General features: G+C 40.6%; 1 protein-coding gene across 1 annotated transcript; it reads right to left on the bottom strand.

The window, feature by feature from the left end:
- Positions 1-486: 486 nt before the first annotated feature.
- On the bottom strand, positions 487-12,993 carry LOC141109917 (pancreatic secretory granule membrane major glycoprotein GP2-like). Its single transcript, XM_073601171.1, has 9 exons — positions 12,987-12,993; positions 11,756-11,863; positions 9,898-10,112; positions 8,988-9,142; positions 6,937-7,176; positions 4,861-5,017; positions 3,842-3,914; positions 3,270-3,308; positions 487-905 (listed from the first exon to the last, which is right to left on the bottom strand). The coding sequence occupies exons 1-9, from the start codon at positions 12,991-12,993 to the stop codon at positions 841-843; spliced, it is 1,059 nt and encodes a 352-aa protein (XP_073457272.1). The 3' UTR covers positions 487-840.
- Between the last annotated feature and the right edge of the window lie 937 nt (positions 12,994-13,930).

Raw genomic sequence — 13,930 nt, 5'->3', positions numbered from 1 at the left:
TCGGCTGCACCCGCTACTTCAGGAAAACTAAGGGCAGCGCAGGGCTTAAGTGGCAGATGCTTTGGGCCTCACAGCGATGACAGGGCTCAGGGCAGCTGCCCTTTTTGCCCTGCGCTAAAGACGGCCCTGGTTGGGCGTGTCTGTGAACCATGAGTGGGCACCTTAGACACTATGATAATCCCAAACTGAACCTCATTCGTAGTCAGGAGTATATACCACACAGATTGCAGGGGTCAGGAGTATGTAATACACAGAGGGAAGAGGTCAGGGGGTAAAGAAAAAAAATCTTTCCTGACCCAAAGATCCCCACACCCTCTTTACTCCACAACCAATAGAGATCTCTAAAATGCAGCCACCACATCTAATGGCTGGTGAGCTGCAATATATTAAATTCTGTTTTTTGGATTTATTTATGCCTTAGGAGGCACCTTCCCCTGACCAGAGCACCAGAAATGACTAAATATAAAGGCAAAGAAACACTTTGAATTAATTTACTTTGCAGTTTATTATATGTAAAAGAACAGTAGAAAGTACAAGGTGCGCTCTCCAGGGATACAATATATATACATACTGTCTACTTCATTAACAATTCCTACTGTACAATAAATACAATACAATAAATTATTTAGGTATAAAGCAGGAACAGCAGAGTATGTACAAAATGAGAGATAAGCAGGACGCACAGCGGCAAAGTTATCTTAGGTAGCGTTAAATATAATACAGCCAACACCAAAAAGAACTGGATACAAGATTCCTTCATAACTTCTCTCTGCTGAGAGCATTGGGGGGTGACGATGTGACAAAGTCTCATGGTGCCGGGATGGTCGGTTCTCGGAGGGTTTACATCAGTTTCACCAAGATGCAGGAGAAGATCAGAGCAGACAAAGTCCAAGGCATGGAGAAACCTGGAACAACACACAAGAGATATTAGGAATGGAGCGGCTTCATTTTTCTATGGAAGATCTTCTGATCAATTCTAGGTTTTCATTGTAGTTGCAATCTGGTGAAAGACAACTTTTATACCAGATTGTGACATTGTGAGAATTGAAGGTGTATGTCCAACCAGAATGTTTGTTTCTTGACTTTTGCATAGTGTGGTGGCATTAGAGAAATTTACCCTCATTTACTGTCAAAGTGCCAATAATTTTACCGGATAGGAATTGAGGGAAAATCTGCTACAAGGACACACAGAGCAAAAAAAAAAAAGCTGATAGGTACTTTGACCCTTTCGTACTGTACTCTGTTTGGTGAAACCATTGTCATTGGGACAGTAAGCAAAGGGAAATTTCTCTAAGATATCTAAGGTAGCATTAAAAGCCCAAAAGGGTTCTTATCCTTCCTGACTATTTCCAAAGAAAAAAAATTGGGTGGATATACACTTTAAGGCTGTGTTCACACTTATCCGAATTGGATGGGGGTTTAACCGCATACAATTCTCATGACAGGAGAGTGTGCATGGCTCTCAATGGAGCCGGTCCACACATCTCAATGGCGGCCGCGGAACGGATTGCACAGATGTCCTGTGCGTCTTTGGCTCTGTTTCAGGTCCGAATTCAGGAAAAAATTTGGGCCTGATTCATCCCCGAAAAAGAGAACAGAGACGCACCGGACCCCTTCTGTGAGCCGAACCCCCACTAAGTGTGAACCCAGCCTAACAAAGAGATCCCCTCCACTTTAGTTGTGTTGACCACACAGGAAGTGATGGGAGATCAGTCCAGTGGGGGGGGGATGGGGACAACATTAAATACCACCAAAAAACATTTAATACAAGATATACATCTATGATGTTGGTGTAATGGAACATTATGTGTTTACTAAAGACAGAACAGCCCAGATAGTAAGGATAACTTGCCACAAATTTGTGGTAGTGTTGAATTGTAAGTCTGTTAACTTTCTGCACATTTTCACTAGCAAGTTGTACACTTGCAGAGCACTTGAAGCACAAGTTCTAGTTGGAATTTTAGCCACAGTGCCCCCCTGTGGTGGGAGGACTATTGTACAACATAACTGAACCAGAACTTGCAGCAGATTTTCAAAATGTTTGCAAAGAAAGTTGATCTGGAGTCATGCAATGCAGACTTGCTGCAATTCTGCAACACATTTGTGAAGCCGGGCAAGTTTTGCAATAGCTTAGCAAGTCATTTTCAAACTTGCAGCTTAATTGCTTGCTATCTGGGAGAAGCTGTTTGCCTTCAGACTGTCTCTCTCTGATTGAAATTCTCAGTCAGTGCTGATAACTCTTCAACTTAATGCTTCTATAGTAACACTAATATTGATAAATAGATAAATACTAAATGTATCCATAGAAATATATGGATAAAAAAAAACCCTCAGTGATTGTCATTGTTACAATTCGACAGATGAAATGGGGCAAAATGGGAACATTTACATATCTCTTTGGGGGAGTTTATTATTTTTGTGGCCAGTAATATGAATCTGCAAAGGCTCAAAAGGAGATAATATTTTTGCTTTGCATTTTTTAATGCGAGCAGTGTACGCATCTGAATGTGACCTGGTATCAGCCTATTGCTGTCCCTGTACAGCAGGGCCAGAGTGTGAGAGGAAGAAACAGCACAAAGACAGAGCACCATTAATGTGCTGCATGCAAATGTGTTAACAAGGTACATGCTGACAGGAGGAGAGAGCAAAGTGAACAGGGAGATGACCTAATCAGTGTGCTACTGCCCCTTCACTGCCCAATCAGCAGACTGGGGGTGGGGAGAGGACACTGCTGTATTCCAAGATGTACCAGAGAAAATGGTGTCATCCTCCTGGCTGTACTGTGTGCCAATGCTCTGCAAACCTCAGGACTGGATGGACAGAAATACAAATCCTTTGTCAGGTAATATGCCTCCCCTAAATGTTTTTTACTATCTGGAAATTTAGATTATTTCCTGTAATTCAGCTTTAACTCATGTATACTGGTGGGAGCTGGTGTTTTAATGGGCCCTGATGTCCAAAGACCAGTAGAAGTGCCTCTTGATCATGCTGCACTGTAATTGGCTGCACAGCCCTGGCATAATCCGTAGCCAATCCTACCAACTGCTGATTGTCAGCAGATAACTGTGAGCTTTTGGTGACAGCTCAGTCACAGTTCTGGGGGTGCCGGTGGAGAGCTCCCCAAACAAGACAGCAATGCCTATATACAGGGGCTGGATGTTGAGGTCAACCTGCCCTACCCCCACATATAAAGTTGCTGTAAAGGGGTTGGACATGTTTAGCTACATCACATTAAACCAACAAAATTCTCAATGTAAGAGATTACTTACCTCTAGCAGAACTGTTATCTAAATAGTAATAGGTATCAGCTGGAAAAAAAGAGAAACATATCTGTTAATTGGAGATCTCAACAGGACTGATACTCATTCTTATGGACATATCGTATGATATTCACATTCACTGTAGGCTGAAATAATTGTTTAGTGATCACAAAAAGCATTTGTAACCCCTGACAATAATCCCTAACAATGGGTAATTTGCTCCCTTATTGGTCTTGTAAATATACGGGACACATGGAGCAATAAAGACATTTTTTTAATTAGAACAGTTAAGGGTTAGAACCTCTGCAGGTTTTTATTGTTTTGTCCCCTCTGTGACATTTTTCCTTACTTCCTGGTCAGGTGACAGGTATCAGACAGAACAGGAAGTGAGGAAACCCCCCCCCCCCCCACAGGGAACAAAGACAGTATTTATAAATTGACAGAAGCTTTAACCATTTTCCCACATTATCCAAAACAAAAAAAAGAAAAGAAATGTTTTGTCTGGAGTCGGGATGTAATAAATGTGACTGAAGGAACACAGAAAATTACTGTAACAAAACTGTGACCATGAGATGACTTACATGCATCCAAAAAGATACTGACTCTTCCTGCAATGTCCGGGGAACCATCTGACTTGGATTGAGAGCTGCAGGTCTGTAAGGAAATAAAAGTAATTCAACAGAAATTTCAGACAAGTGAAATCGATGAAGAAACTGTAAATTGTATCCAAGAAATACTCCAGCTATGCTAAAGTCACAACCTCCCTTATCTGTGTAATCCCCACAATGGAAACAGTGGAGAATGCGGGCACACCAGGTTCTTCAATCACTCCAATGGTGAGACTTCCCTAGAATAGTTTGCATTTCCCCTTCACATTGGTTTCAGTCTCTCTAAGCCATATTCCCCAACCACCTATTTATTCTACATTGTATCGGGGCAGCATGACACCATCCATTGTTTATGTTAGGAATGAGTGCGACACCATCAAATGTCTTTGTTAGGGATGGTCATGAAACCACCAATTGTCTTTATTAGGGATGAATATGAAACCATCAATTGTCTTTTTTAGGGATGCACTTGGGTTTGGGCCAAACCCTAACTCATCCCATCTTATGGCAGCAGCAGATGGGCAGAACTGTGAATTCTGGTGGTGGTATCTCAATATCAGAAGCCGGCATAATGATTTTAGTCACCATTTTTGTGTGGAGTTGGCCATTAATTCAGCAACTGTGCTCATTACACACAGCAATGTTCTACCTGCTTGATTAGCAGCAGCAGATCAGGTAATCAAGAGGGAAGCTGGTATCTTTAATATTTAATTTTTAGTCCATAAACACCCTCAAGCATCTTAAAAAGGCCGTGCAATGATTAGAAAGCCAACTGTGGACTTTGAGGCAGCTCAGTAGATTGATAGTTAGCACTCTTGCCATGTAGCACTGGGGACCTCAATTTGAATGGCAGTCAAGGCATTATCTGCATGGAGTTTGAATGTCCTGCTTGTGTTGGTTTCCTCCAAGGACATTCGGGTAGGATATTTAACTGTCTCCTCCTTCAGGCACAGAAATCATAGGACACCCCCTATGTGTATGTTGAGTCTTACCGAATTACAATTAGTAGTGCAGAGTGAAAGATCGGCATAGAGATAGACGGTGTTAGAACTGGTAATCTGGAAGACTTTCATAGGAAACCGAGATTCAATGCCGACTCCATTGCTGTCCACTGTTAGCTGGTCAGAAGAAATTTGGCTAGATGGGCACCTGGATACAGAAAACCTTTCATTAGTTTTCAGTTACTGTAATCTAAAGATTAGAACACAATCCTGGTACATACTATTAGAGCTGAACAATATATGGTGTGCGTTCATTATATCTATCTATCTATCTATCTATCTATCTATCTATCTATCTATCTATCTATCTATCTATCTATCTATCTATCTATCTAGATAGATAGATAGATAGATAGATAGATAGATAGATAGATAGATATATCTATATATATATATACTGTATATTATAGATGAACAATACATGGCATGTCTTCATTATTAATATGTATATTATAGCTGAACAATTTACATTGTAATTGGTGGAATCATTGTGCCATACACAAGAAATGAATACATGCGCTGTGACCCATAATTCCTCACACCTACATGATTTTCTCCTTAATGCATTGAGACAAATGAAATACATCAATTTGCATGTTATTAAAGGTATTTCATCCAATGCTGACCAACACATTGCTGTGAACTGGGCCTATTGGAAAAAATGGGTTGCTAATGTGTTGGTCCTGCCTTGAGCAATGCAGCCCGCCAACAGGTGGTGGGAATGGGCCCTTCAATGGAAAACACATCAAGCAAAAATGCAAGTGTTAATTAGAACCTGCATTGAAACTTTGTATCATTTCAAAAGTGCTCTGTAGTTGAAACATTTATATTATAATTAAGGTAAAGTGTGGGAAAGGGTTGGATCCCCTGTAGGGCTGCCTTAATAGCATCATGGACCCCTGGGCAAAGTAACACTCTGGGGCCCTTACCAGCCTGTTCCAAATTGTTGATAGAAGTAAAGCATTGTACTTTTAATAAAATCGATTTTAAACAATAAGAAAACATGCCATGAATCAAAGGCTAATCTACACAAAAGGCACAGTACCATGAGGGAAGCAGAAGGGCCGAGTTTAGGGAGGGAAGCAGAAGGGCAAAATACTGGGATCAGGAGGGCACGGTACAGGTTCCGGGGCACTGCCCTGGACATAGCCATCCCGGGACAGCTTAGTAAAAAGCATGACTGTCCCAGCAAATCCGGGACGGTTAGCAAGTATGATGTTGTGCAAGATTATCATGGGGCCCCCATGCACCTGGTGGCCCCTAGACAGTGCCCAGGAGTGCCCATGCATTAAGTTGGTCCTGATCCTGTTAGGTATGTTTTGCTTGCTTGCTGTCTAAAGAAGCTGAGAAAGCCATAAATAAAGATTGCTGGGTTGTTCACCATCATCACCCTATGGAGCCCAGCACCTCTACATAGAACCAAGTTTCCAAAGCCCTGATAAAGGCGGACTCCTTAACATCCCTCAATTATGTTGCCACTTTCCTATTCCCTAGTCTCTTCTCAAGGTTCGTATTGATGTCTGAAGCAAAATTTTCCCTCGCATCCTGTCCTGGTGACACCAAAAATACGGGGATATAAAATGATGGAAAATCTCTCCAGTGAGGACATAGACAGCAAGCGGTGTGGTGAAGCATAAGAACCTCTATTGGATAGTATGGATCAATAACAAGAAAGTGCCTCAAAGTAGCTCCAGACACTTCACAAGGGTTCCAACCCTTCCTCCACATTATCTAAAACTGAAAAAAGTTGACTTAAGTTGGGCTGTAAAGATGAACTCCGGGATTTATATCACTTTAGAAAGTTGGCTTGTCCAGATTAGTTCAAAACGTCATGCCAACCCTTCAGCAACATACTCCATAGACATTTCAAGCCTCAAACCATGTATGGTCAGACTGACATTGTCAACATTGTCTGTGTCTGCAGGAAAGAAATTTGCTCCATCTATGGCCGGCCTTAAGGCCTTAAGGTGATGCTGAGTGTTGTTTTGTGTATTTAGTGAATTATTTCTGTAGTTAAAGTGTACAAAGAAGACACAGAACTGCTAACCCAGTGCACTGTGTACTTACCCGTTCTGAAGAAGATAGTACTTTTGGTCGCTTGAATTGGTAGGAGAGGCATAAATGTTCACCACTTTCAGTTTAAAGGTGTTTGCATCCAGATCTGGTACTCTCACTGAAAGATAAATAGTATCTTCCACCGTCAGGGTGTCGGAGTCTGAGAGAGCGGTCGTATATGTGCTATCTTTAAAGGCCATCATTAAAGCTGCATAACTTGCATTTCCTGTAGGGCCGTTTATTACTGTGGTCCTGGAAAATAGACAGACAACAGAAGGTTACCTACCTAGAAACCCTTGCAGGTATGTGGTCATGCATCAATAATGTTATACAGAGAACTGACATTTTTTACACTGTGGATAAAGAGCAAACCTATTAGATATCTTCATCGGCTCTGTGTATATGAATGGAAGCAATGAAGCTGATATACAATTTCAAATGCACCACAATGGTTTAAAATGAACATTTATAAAAAAATAAATAGAAATTAAAATAATTTAAGAGAAGTACACCAAAAACATTTTTTGTCCATACTTCTCTTGTGGGTCACAGGAGTGCACTTACTTACTCTCCTGTGACCCAGATTACCTGCTATAATCTGGCGTGGCACAGCCTCTGTAGGCTCTGGAAAGTTCCTGACATTATTGTCAGGATCCAGTCAACTGCATGATTGACAGCTGGATCCACCTCTCAACATTTATAGCTGAGAGCTGGAGCCAGCTGCACACACCTCCGCCTCTGCCCGATGCTCCTGTGAGTGCTGGAGGAGCAGAGCGGAGAGCGATGACAGACAGACAGTCACCGCTCTCCACTCAGACCAGACCAAAAAACTGAGCAATAAGTAGCCATGTGATTGCTTAGAGCCGACAGGGGACCACTGCAGAATCACAATGATACTGCAACATAGAGTATGTATGTTTATTTTTTTAAAACCAATACTTCTCCTTTAAGTGACCTTGTCAGGTTGGAACAAAAACAAGAAGAAACATTCCTGAAATAGAATAGGCATTAGCAGCCCAAGTCTCCTACCTGTCCATTGGTCCAGTGCTGCAGCCTCCACCAGACTCTTCGATATTCAAAATTTCTGGACTGTCTCCCAACGCATGCCATGGTTTATTCCTCTGACTCCAATGTCAGTACAGGACTCAGCAGAGTCCTAAGGAGAGGAGGAAGAAACCATGCAGCATGGCAAGGGAATGCACAAGCATTGAATGCCAAAGAGCCTCAAGGAGGCTGCAGCAATGAAGCACAGGGAAGGTAGGAAACAAAGGCCTTAAAAACTCTTCTATTGTTGGAACATTAACTCTCAGTTTGACATTATTACTTGAAAACACTTGGCCCACGTTGCTTACACCCACGTATCCTCAGAGAGTTGAGCTCAGTTATATTTAAGCTTTTGTTCCTATTTTACTGAGGCTTGGCACAAGGGGTTTAAACCAACTTTGGGGTTTAGCCCAACTTTTAACCTATTATCTCTCATAAAGAGTGAATTGATCATATTTTATATGTCTCAATAAACATTGTTTTTACATAATTTTTGGTAGTGTTGTTGCCATTTAAAACCCCACCCTAGGGGGAATCTCAATCTTTCTCCCTAATAAAGAGTGAATATACATTTTTCTATGTGATTTTCTTTTGTGGATTCTTTAAGACTGTGCAATGCTGACATGTTAAACAACCTTATGAGATTTGCTTTGATAATATATATATATATATATATATATATATATATATATATATATATATATATATATATATATATATATATCTCAAAATATATGTATATATATATATATATATATATATATATATATATATATATATACACCCATGTGTCCTCAGAGAGTTGAGCTCAGTAATATTTAAGCTTTTGTTTCTATTAAAGCTAGGCACAAGCTTAGTTTAGTGCCTTTCTTTAAAAAGGGATTGAGGTCTTCAACCAGTAACTACAGACCTGTAAGTTTAACATCTACTGTAGGGAAGATACAAGAGTAGATGCTAGAATGCAATATCATAAGAGATCGCCAGCATGGATTCCTGAAAGTAATAATAATCATAATTACCCAATTATTGGGTGCAGTGTCACATTAAGAGTGACATTTATATTCAGCGGGTAAGAGCAGGAAATATTCATGACAACGTCATTTGTTATTCGGATTGGATCCGTCTTGCCAAAAATATACAGCTGGTTTGTGTACATAACATGGGTTGCATTCATCTGTAGAGAGAGGAATCAAATGCATCATTAAACAAGGTCAGAAAACTTACCGCCATACAGTAAACTGCACATTAGAAAATAGTTACTATTAATGTCAGTGTATTTGCTGACAAGTCAAAAAGGAAGTCTCCAGTTTTGTTAAGGCAGAACGCCAGCTCAAAATAAACAGCCCACCAAAAGATAAAATAACAAAACTAGCTTTTACTACAATATTCAACTTCAATGCAGAGATTTACCCCAGTGGTACTTTTGCCAATTGATGTCCTCAGTCTGATGGCCAGCATTATTCAACCCACTTTCTCTAAGTCAAGGTCATCTTGGACCCCCCACCCCCAGCCTGTGAATAGACAGTGAAAGGAGAAGCAGAGGACTCATCACTCTGTTATCTCCTCCTATCAAAATAATGGGGGGAGTTACAAATGTACCAGGGCATGTTTTTCATTAATGCTATGAATGCATTAGGCTAAAACAAACACTTAGGCTTTATTACTATTTAATGTGTTCTTCTGAGCCTGAGGTATGCAACAAAAGTTTCTGGTTCTGGTTGGAAATTTCTTTCCTTACTAAATGTATTTAAAAAAATACATAGAGGGTAAAACACTCTTCTGGGGGCAAAGACAAACAATAAAGACATGACAAGCGTTCTACACCTTCTCTATTCCATTCAAACCCTAAATTATCAAATCTTTGTCTATACAGACTTTAATGTATCTGTTTTTACTTCTCTTGTATAACAAACAGTCAGGAGAACTTACCACAGGAACTGTGTTACAGTCAGAGGTTATCAATGGACGCTGAAGGATCATCTCCGAAATTCCATTCACACTCTGATTTACTGCGACACACTCGGAGTTGGTGCTGTTCAGCCTTATATCGGACGTATTATAACCATTTTTTTCCAACCAACATTTTGACACTTGTATATTGAACTTTGCTCCAGTACAAGTAAGATTTGGAGATGGAAGGCTTCCTGAAAAAAGAGTAAATTCATTCAGCATTTCTAAGATGAGAAGGTGATGGTGACGTGCTTGATGTACATTATACACTACAGGGGTTTTCTATATATACCCAATTTAGGGGGGCAAAAGTGACCAGGGACTGGGGAGAAAGCTGCCATAGAGTCAAAGATTTCAATCCCAATTATACTTCCAGTTTACATACAGTACTTTGATTGTTGGTGGTCAGTGTAGTGCCCTCTTACATTGGTGATCAGTGTAGTGCCCCTTACTTTGGTGATCAATGTAGTGCCCCCTTATATGATCAGTGTAGTCCCCCCTTACATTGGTGATCAGTGTAGTGCCCCCTTACATTGATGGTCAGTGTAGTGCCCCTTACTTTGGTGATCAGTGTAGTGCCCCCTTACATTGATGATCAGTGTAGTGCCCCCTTACATTGGTGATCAGTGTAGTGTCCCCTTACATTGGTGATCAGTGTAGTGTCCCCTTACATTGATGATCAGTGTAGTGCCCCCTTACATTGATGGTCAGTGTAGTACCCCTTACATTGGTGATCAGTGTAGTGTCCCCTTACATTGGTGATCAGTGTAGTGCCCCTTACATTGACGGTCAGTGTAGTGCCCCTTACATTGATGGTCATTGTAGTGCCCCTTACATTGATGGTCAGTGTAGTGCCCCTTACATTGACAGTCAGTGTAGTGCCCCTTACATTGATGGTCATTGTAGTGCCCCTTACATTGATGGTCAGTGTAGTGCCCCTTACATTGATGGTCATTGTAGTGCCCCTTACATTGATGGTCAGTGTAGTGCCCCCATACATTGATGGTCAGTGTAGTGCCCCCTTACATTGATGGTCAGTGTAGTGCCCCTTACATTGATGGTCAGTGTAGTGCCCCCTTACATTGATGATCAGTGTAGTGCCCCTTACATTAATTGACATTGTAACATACCCTTACATTGGCTTTTCAGGCATTTGAATCCCAACATTGACTATATTTGGTCCCAACATTGACTATATTTGGTCACGTCCATAGATGGTCATTGTTGTCTCCTGAAAGACCCCACCCCTTTGTATATATCAGTTGTCCCCCACCAGACCTCTCTTTCAGTAGGAGTGAAGCAATGACTTATCTGAGAGGCAGAGTTTGCTCAAGGAACCTCATGCAACCTCCATGGAACCTCTGGTTCAGAAAGTCTGGTATGGGGAGCACACAGGAGTCCTTTAGAAGCTGATGACTCTTTAACAGGATTTCTCCTATACAGACCTCCCTAAGCCACAAATCTCGGTGCAAACAGTGATTGTTCCATTGGGAAAAGATAAGTTGCCTTCTGTGGGGTCTTGCCATAGTTTCTGCTCCAATCTCCATATTACTCACAGCAATCCAAGTGTACATGTTTATGTGACAGTCAGCCTGCAGATGGTCAGATTATACCTCTACTATCCACCAATCAAATGTGGGACAAGCCTGGGGGGCTCATTCACAGCGGGGCGCTCCATTGCTGGTTAATTTAACAGCTGAGTGTAAACAGGCCATTACACTTTCCCACTATGTACTCTGTATGTTACATGGACCTCATATGGTTTATGGGAAAATGCAATATTTGGTTTTAAAAGGCAAAAGATCCATTGTAAATATTTTATTATAGCATACCATACCTGGTGTAAATGTGTAGAAAGTTGAATTGCACTGGCAGGTATTAGTAATATTGTTACAAATCTCATCTGTAGCACAGGTGACACCTCCACAGGTCTGAGACGCAGCCACTGGAGAGACAGAAAAAAACATGAAAGTACATCCTGTGTTCCTGTGTGGAAGTCTAAACAGATCTCAAATCCATCTACTATGTAATACAAGAATTAAAATAAATAAATCAGAGATAATGTCCTGGTTTCTTTCAAAGTGCTCCAAACAATCCAGTTAATGTTAAACTGCTGCAACTTGTATCCAAATGTTCCAATATACAAACTTGTTTTAAAAGTGTTACAATTCATAAACAAAGTGCTCCTCAACCCTCTTCCCCTATATTGTATTCACCCGTGTTCATTAGACATGTGCACTGTTCGTTTTCATTTTCGTTTCATTCATTATGTTTTTTTTTTTTTTTTTCGTTTTCGGGTAAATTCGTAAATTCAAAAATCTTTAGTTTCGTAAATGCGAAAATTTACGAATATTCAGGAAAAAATAGTTACACAGGTTTTCGTTAATTTGGATGTTTCCGAATTAACGAATTTGTCGAAATTCGTTAAAAAAACGAATTCAGAACAAAACGAATTGCACATGTCTAGTGTTCATGAATAAGACGAGGTTCACATATATGCTGGTGTGGGAACGTGTGTAAATCACAGGCAATCCGGCACCAGCAGGAAAACCACACTGTTATTTAGCAGATGCACCTGGTTGCCCTTACATATATAGTAGATTCTTGTGTATGCTGTAGTCTTATCTCAAACAGTGTTATCAGTCCTGCCCAGTTTTCATGTGTGAGACCCCCTACAGCTACAGAGACCCCTTCCTCCTATGTTATGTGGATGATGAAAGGTGGAGGTGTTTTGTGGTCCTAAGGCAATAACACTGTTTGTTCATAGACACAATATGGTGAGAGTGGGCGATGTAACAGGAAGGCTGGCAGGATCACTAGGTGAAAATATGTGAATAAAGGCTGAAAAAAGAAAACTAAAGCAGCTGCCAATAAGGACCAGCACGCTGCAATATATTATATTTTAATTCTCGGGTTTTGATTCACTTCAATTATAGAACGGATCTCCCTCGCTTTTTTTTTGTTCATTTACCCTTCCCTGATCATTCCCTCCAATCTCTGGGGAACGATCGCTGTCTCTGTATTCCAGATGTGTTATTATAAGATAAAAGGAGACAAACTTCACTCACCCGCCATGACAGCGCACAGTACAGATAGCAGTAGTGTTGTCTTCATGGTGATCAGGGACCCTAGAAAATACATTCTATATGAGCAACCAATTTCTGTTTGCAATTTAGCAAATAATAATAATAATAATAATAGTAATAAAAAAGTCCTACAGAGTTTCGCATTATTTTATATATAGTTTTATACAGTCAAAATAATACAAAGCAAATACAAAGAAAAAAAAAAACAACAAACATCTATATGTTACAATATTCATATATGTAACATACTGGTAGGTTAATTGGATCCTATCTAAATTGTCCCTAGTATGTATGAATGTGTGTTAGGGACCTTAGATTGTAAGCTCCTTGAGGGTAGGGACTGATGTGAATGTACAATATATATGTAAAGCTCTGAGTAAATTGACAGCGATATATAAGTAACTGAAATAAATAAAATAAAAAAAACTAGACTTAAAGACGTTTTAAACCCTTGTGTTTTTTCACCTTAAAGCATCCTATGCATTAAGGTGAAAAAACTTCTGACAGTGACCGGCCCCCCAGCCCCCCCCCCCCCCGTTTTACTCACCTGAGCCCCGTTCGTTCCCTCGGCAGAGACGTGCTGTACCTCTCTGCCCGGGGTTTTCAGCTCTTGATTGGATAGATTGATAGCAGAGCAGCCATTGGCTCCCACTGATGTCAATCAAATCCAATGAAACGGGCACCGGGGGCGGGGCCGAGTTCGGCATTCTGTGTCTATGGAGAGAGCTTCACCTAGGGGATTTACCGATGCAAGGAGGAGCCCCGAGCGCCATTGGGGGACCCCAGAAGAGGAGGATCGGGGCCACTCTGTGCAAAACAAACTGCACAGTGGAGATAAGTATGATATGTTTGTTATTTAAAAAAACAAAACAAAGGTTTACAATCACTTTAACAATATTTGATCAGAGAAAAAAAAAAATATATCT

This window comes from Aquarana catesbeiana, linkage group LG10 (assembly GCF_042186555.1).
Source record: "Aquarana catesbeiana isolate 2022-GZ linkage group LG10, ASM4218655v1, whole genome shotgun sequence".
Lineage (NCBI taxonomy): Eukaryota > Metazoa > Chordata > Amphibia > Anura > Ranidae > Aquarana > Aquarana catesbeiana.
This window is presented reverse-complemented; position numbering and strand designations above follow the sequence as displayed.